This window comes from Etheostoma spectabile, chromosome 16, assembly GCF_008692095.1.
Source record: "Etheostoma spectabile isolate EspeVRDwgs_2016 chromosome 16, UIUC_Espe_1.0, whole genome shotgun sequence".
NCBI classification, from domain to species: Eukaryota; Metazoa; Chordata; class Actinopteri; order Perciformes; family Percidae; genus Etheostoma; species Etheostoma spectabile.
Genome location: NC_045748.1, coordinates 3491658 through 3498564, shown reverse-complemented (window position 1 = coordinate 3498564; position 6907 = coordinate 3491658). Strand labels below are relative to the sequence as shown.

General features: G+C 42.7%; 1 protein-coding gene across 2 annotated transcripts in view; it reads right to left on the bottom strand.

The window, feature by feature from the left end:
* LOC116704094 (leucine-rich repeat transmembrane neuronal protein 4) overlaps window positions 1-6880 on the bottom strand; it is a 122476-nt gene extending 115596 nt beyond the window's left edge. For both annotated transcript variants that reach the window (XR_004335590.1, XM_032539329.1), the window contains exon 1: window positions 6005-6880. Coding sequence is in view for 1 of the 2 variants with exons in the window: in XM_032539329.1 (XP_032395220.1) it covers window positions 6005-6008 (4 nt within the window). In the remaining variant the exon portion in view is untranslated. The remainder of the gene's footprint in view (window positions 1-6004) is intronic.
* Between the last annotated feature and the right edge of the window lie 27 nt (window positions 6881-6907).

Genomic DNA, 6907 nt, shown 5'->3' with positions numbered 1-6907 from the left:
TGTGTGTGTGTGTGTGTGTGTGTGTGTGTGTGTAAGAGAGAGACAGACACACTTACTGTTTGTTTTCAGAGGAATCTTTCATCATTCCTTACAGATGGAGGGAACTATGGAACTGTACAGATCATTCGTGCTGGCTATTGATTACACCAGCAGATACATTTATCATGTTCCTTCATCTTGGAACTAAATTTCCCATAAATATTGCTGAGACTAAGATTGTGATCACAAGATGCCCTATGGTCTGTTTTCTTAGTTTTCTAAATGCAACTTGAATTAATTTGCCAACAACAATGTTTCTCAAACGCTAACAATAAAAAGTATAGTGATATAGACCAATGCACACGTGTAATGTTCCATAGATGGGGGGGACAGCATGCGTTGGCTGTTAAAAATGAATGCATGCTTTCTAGAGCTGATTTGCATCCCTGGAGGCTGAAGAATCAGACCCCTATTGCTTTTATTTCCCATGTGCATAAAAGGCTTCTTTTATTAGAAGTGACTTTGCCATCTCTTTCAGATTGAGCCTGCCTCACAAGGCACCTCTTTCCCCCTTATTGACACCGCATGTGCTTTAATGAGCACTTTGTGCGCTAATGCCTCTGTAAGCCATCTCCTTCCCTACTTCTCCACTAATCTTATTCACAAGGAAGCACAAGTCACCCTCTGAGTTGTCACTCATGTGGTTTGTATCTTTATTACCTTGCACCTGGTGTACCTCTAACCATTTCTGTTCTTATGCCACCTCTACTTAGATGAACAATTCCTCCTTCTTTCTGTTATGTCTCCTACATGCCCCTGAAACCTGCAGCCATCAGGATTTTTAAAATGTGAAGTCTATTCTTCATGCATTTAGTCCAATCCATGTCCTCAGCCCTTTCACTTCCCTTGTTGATTTCCATTTTTGCCATCCAACAGCCCGTCTTTCTTGCTTGCTTAAAGATTCCATTTTACAGATTTTTTTTTTCTTGCATTCTTTTTAGGGTCCCATATGATATCATACAGACCTGTGCTCATTTTTTCATTGTCACCCCTTGCAGTTATCTGTCGGAATCTAGTACGATTGGATAAGTCAAAGTTAAAGTTTGTCAAAAGGCATGTGCATAATGCTTATTTATGTAGCAGACGGCCCTGCTGTCCTCAGCACAGGAAGATAGCTGATTCCGCCTCTCAACCCTAACACATAGAGAGAGTAAGTGCACTTTACTGCTGACCTAAAATAAAACCAAATGTAGCTTAATAACTTGGCAAATGGACTCGCTAACTGGTGCACTTTGAGTGCACACAAGTGGCTCATTGCTATCCGCTGCCTGTCATTGACAAAACTGCTAGCAGCCTCAGCCTTGACTGCACATAGAGGCTGGACAGCAGCCGAACACATAGGGAAGGACATCCCCAGACCAGCCTTAGCCATCCTATTAGTCTCCAATTATCTTTGAAATGATAGCAAGGCCTGCCAAGTTAGACCTTTTGGAAAACATTGTGTCCTGGTGTGCCCGCCTTGTGTTTGTAGCACTGATTAGGTAGGATATAGAAAAGCACTGCAGACAGTATTAGCATGAATACTGCGCACACACACACACACATACACACACAAAATGCATCTCACTGTCGTTGTGGGGACCCGCCATTGACATAATGCATTCCCTAGCCCCATACTCTAACCTTAACCATCCCAACTAAATGCCTAACCTTATCCCTTACCCTCACCCTAACCATAACCTAATTCTAACCCTAATCCTAAAACCAAGTCTTAACCCTTAAACAGCCCTTTAAAGTTGTGGGGTCCAGCATTTAGGACCCACAAAGCTATCCGGACCTAACAAGTATACTGTATTCCGGGTTTTTGGACACCACAAATGTAGTTAAATGAGAACACCCACACCCACACACACACACACACACCTAGATTACCAATCAGCCTTCACCCTTTACTGTGCTGCAGTGGAGTAAATCTCTCGCCCTATTACATTTGTCTTCTGCGCTCACTAAAATACTTTTTCTTACAATTACTGTGACATAACATCTACATATGCCAAAGTTGTGAAGCAAAAAATTATTGTTAATTAAGGCTGGACGACATCCATAGAATGAATAAAACGGCGTTTGTTGTGGTTTTTTGAGGTGACGGTATTATATTACGATATTTATAATTTAAAAAGGGCACTCCACTCAAAACATGGCTTGTCCACTTTTCACTCTATGTCTATCTTAAGAAAGAAATATAAAAATGGCTCCAAATAGAAATGAAAGGGAGGTATAGGCCTGCATGTGTTTTAGGAGGAGTAGCCTACCCCATAATGTAAGTTAAAGGTGCCCTATGCGATGTTGGGTGATGTTACTTCTTGTTAACGTTCAAAGTATTTTCCAACAAAACAAGACTAGCTCGCCCCTCCCCCATTCCCGTGTGTGTATGCTTCGTGGTGCAGGTGTGCACAGTTTATTTTTGTTGCCTTTCTAGACCTTGGGCTTTCTGCAGAAACCATGTTTTTTTACAGACAGCTTGCAGATAGTGAGGAGATGTTTTTTGCAGTGTGTTCTAGGGAGAGGGAGCTGGTAGATAGTGAGGAGATGTTTGCTGTATGTAGACAAATGTTGCAGCCTAAAACACGCGTGACATCGCTTAGAGCACCTTTAATAAGTGTGATTTATTCTCATGGTTAGTAACCGAACCTACACACAGCTGTTTCCTGGATGAAAGTCTTCCCCCACTAACTTCTTCCGGGAAGCATGCTGTAGTAAAAAAACAACAACATTACTTTTCGTAGCTATACGTACAAATTGTTCGCGAGATAGCACAATCACATTATGTATTTGTATGCATATATTTATATTATATATATTTTACATAATTTATAATAGATTATCATTATGTGTTTTGTCAGATTTGCTTGCAAACCTAGCGTTACTAGCCCTTCCTTCACCTCTAAAGGACAGTGGCCTTGTGGGTAATGTAGTCTGCACTGTATGTGCCATAGACGGCATAACCTGTGTGGGTGTCACACAGTTAATTGGGTGTTGTGGCAAGTAGACCGCCCTCATGTGTGTGCTAAAACCACAACGTGTGCATTTACTACAGTAATGACAGGATTGCAAAATCCTTGTAGCAGAACGTGACTCATGCAGTCTTATTTGGAGAAAAAAATAGAATAAACAGTAACCCGCTGACCGCCTTGGTCCTGTTCATCATTATTTCTAAGAACAAACAAGAACAAAACAGCACTAATGGAAAATTGGCTGTTCAGGGCTCAATACAAACTGTGTTGTAATATCATATGTCACTGTAAAAGCTGTGCTGCCATGTCCCCCTGTTATAGCTTAGATACCTAGCAAATGGCAGCATCCAGGTTAAGTTGACCCCATGAATCCACAGTGATGTGACTGTGTTTGTCTCTGGGCAAAAAACTTTAAAGAGCTGTTTAAATGCTGCACCATCACACTCCTTCCCGCAGCCTCCGCTCCTCTGATGCCGACCGCCCGTCTCCACCACTCAGAACCATGCAGCGGTCCTGGGGCGACAGGGCATTCTTCATAGCTGCCCCACCCTCCCTCTGGAAATCTCTTCCCAAACACATCCGAGACTGCAGCAATCTGTCAAAACTCACCTTTTTAAAACTGCTTTTAATGGGTGACTAATGCTGTGTTTCTGTGTAGTCTGTTGTTTTCTTTTTTAATTCTGTAAAGTATTGTTGAGTATTATGAAAAGTGCTATCTGGAGAAAATTGGTCTGAGGTCTGTAACTTCCTATTTACCCCATGCTAAACTTTGCCCCATGGAGAAATTTGAAAAAACAAACAAAAAGAAAAACTTATTTGATTCTCTTTGCCTGGGGTTCATTATCTAACAATGCTGAACAATTGTTTTTTTTTCAGTTTTCTGCCTCAGCTTTTAGCTCAATGCATCCAGTCCCTACACACCTGAACAGGATCAGCAGATAGATAATGAATGCTGGATACCAAATGATCACACACCATTGATTTTTTTTTTTTTTTAAATGAAAAAATAAAAAGATAAATAGCAAATGGCCAAATATTGCCCTAAACAAACCTATTGATCCCCTCCAGATTTACCTGCTTCACCTGACATTTCAACACTGCTGTCTTGGATTCTGAAGGGCCGGCAGGAGATCATCTGAGGCCTATACTGAGCTACTGAGAACTCATATTTGGCTGCACCCCCACTGATTTTAATTTTAACAGAGTAACATTTCAGCTAGTTTATTTTTTATAATGCAGGCAGTGTGTGAAATGCCATTTAGGTCTCTAAATATATCTTAAAGCTCTGCAACTGCATCTCTGGCTGTGGCCTTTTACTATCCCGACTATCCTGTTCCCTTTCTGCAAAGCAGATCTCTAATGATATGCTCCATGAAACATAAGTGCATAGCATGCTGTTAATGAAGACCATCACAGTCAGATACACTGCTGAATAACTGAGACTACAGCTCCACATAATTATCACATTATTATGGGCAACAGCATGAAGCTACAGTATATGGTTGACCAAAGTTGTTTTGGGGCTGGTTTGTTCACATAGATATGCATGTGTTTGTATGTGTGTGTGTGTGTGTGTGAGTCAAAAGTGCTCCACCTCAATATGCAGAATTCTCTGACACTCTGATATTAAATTAAAAAACAGGCCCATAAACTAGACTTCTATGATTAACCATGTATGGTTGCTTTGCAGTACACATAAATTAGGTCTGAGCCCCTACTTTCTGTACTGTATGGCTTTCTGTGCTGTTGTAGCTTATATTGATGTGGTGCAGTAACCCACCGAGGGTCGATATATCATGCGGCCTCGCAATTAATGGCACAGCACCACCAGTGAACTTGGCCATCTGTATACTAGTTAAGACAGGCTGGGGAGATTAGGCTACCCCCAAGACAGCAATATCAGACCAAGAGATTGCCAAAAGATAGAGACCACGCTCAAATTAATTATAATTTTAGGAGAAAAAGGGCGGAATAATACAAAAGCATTTAACAGGTAAATACCAAAAGAGGGACAGAGTCAAAAAGGGAGGGGGTGGGGGTGTTGTATCAGTGTGTAACTGTGCGCACGCGTAAGGCACAGGAACAGGAACGGGTCAAAATGATATTTAACTGTGAATAAGATGGGAAAAGCACGGGAAGACACAGAGGTATTCTGATGCTTTACTGAAGGAATGGGGTATGCGCGCGCGCGCACACACACACACACACACACACACACACACACACACACACACACACACAGTGTATTGATAGATGTACGCACAGTTTCATGCTCGATTTTGAGAGTCCCTCTTTTTGATAGCAAGTGCAGAATATACTCCTGAATGACAATAGCTAAGCAAAACCTGCGTGACCGTTGCCTTCAGCCCACAAGAGTTTTGGAGATGCGTTAAATGACTGGGCTGAAAGTGGACGACAGGCTTCGTGCCTACAGATTAAGCACAATCAATGATTATGCAGGACCACGCTCTATAAAGTTGACTGGTGTCCAACATTTACCGTGATTAGCATTTCAGTCCATGCCAATGAGCCAGCCACTCTAACTAGTCCAGAGAGAAGGAAAAAAATGGATAGACCTCACTTAGACAAACAGGCTTATTTTTGCTTTGATTGTGATTTGGGAAGCAAATCGTTACGCGCACAGCGTTGTAAAAATACAAAATAAGTATCCCTAGGCTCTAATAAGCCAAGGGAGTCAGGAAATGGAGGGCGGGGGGGAAATCACATTGCAGCTCTGCGACTAACATGCTACGAACAGGCTTCAGTCACATCCTTCAAGCTCCCCGAACCACTTCACAAAAGACACCGAAACCCCTTATTAGATATTTCCACAGTGCATTTCGAAAAGACGACCATTTTTTTAGGGATGCAAAAATCTTCAACACATTTTCCTCGGAAGAGAAAGCGTCTCGTGTGTGTATTGTGAGAAATGAGTACGACTGGAGATTGGAGAATATGTTAAAACAAAAACACACGCAATGAAAAAAGATGGTCAGATACAGAGAACTCACCCATATCGGCTTATCTGTCAGCTCCAGCCTACAGGTTTTAATGGCTTGTGGTGCGCGACATCCGAGTCCGCATGACGCGCTCTCCACAGACAGGTACCGTCCTAATCCACTAGCCCGGTCTCTCCGCGCAGCCGCCGACTCCAAAGCGCACCTGCCCTTTACTCTCCCGGACCTGGATGTGCTATCCGGTTAAGTTCTGCATCTGTAACCGTACAGCTGAAACAGGGCGAATGTCATTTACTTCCAACTCCAGATTTAAAAGGTGCAAAAAATCCGTTTTAGAACTCCCTATCCATGTCTTCGCTGCGAAGGAACCGTCCTCTTTTTTTTTCAAGTTACAGCCAAAAAGAGTACTGCAGTAGGCGCAGACAATAATGAAGCCACATCCAAGTAATGCATGTCAGTCTCACATGCGCATGAGGAATCCGTGATCAAATCCTGTCTCGAAACTTCACAAATGAGGGGGCATGATGCAAAAAACAAACAAAACACAGGACGTTATTTTCCACTCGAGTCCAGCAGCCCTTTAGATTCCTCTCCCCAGTAAAACCCCGGCGTCTCTATTCTCAAGGATGCTCAGTCTGATCCGCGGATGGCGTACAGAGGAAAGTAACGCTCTGCTATCCACAAGTCTCTGGGAAACGCAGGCAACGGGTCTCGCGGAATAATCGAACATCCAAATATCCACTTTTTCTGTCAAAATCCTCCTGACATGCTCGCTGTGGCTCGGTTTGAAATGTAGCATGACGCTGTTTGTTAATCACGTCTGCATTTCAAGGCAACTTTGTCAGGAAAGAATCGGAATGCCCTCTTCTGGTCAGACTGCGACCCGTGAACTTGTTCAAGGGTGCATCGCGAGTTAAATGTTAGGGGTGGGCGGGGGGGATTAGGGAAGGTTGCCAC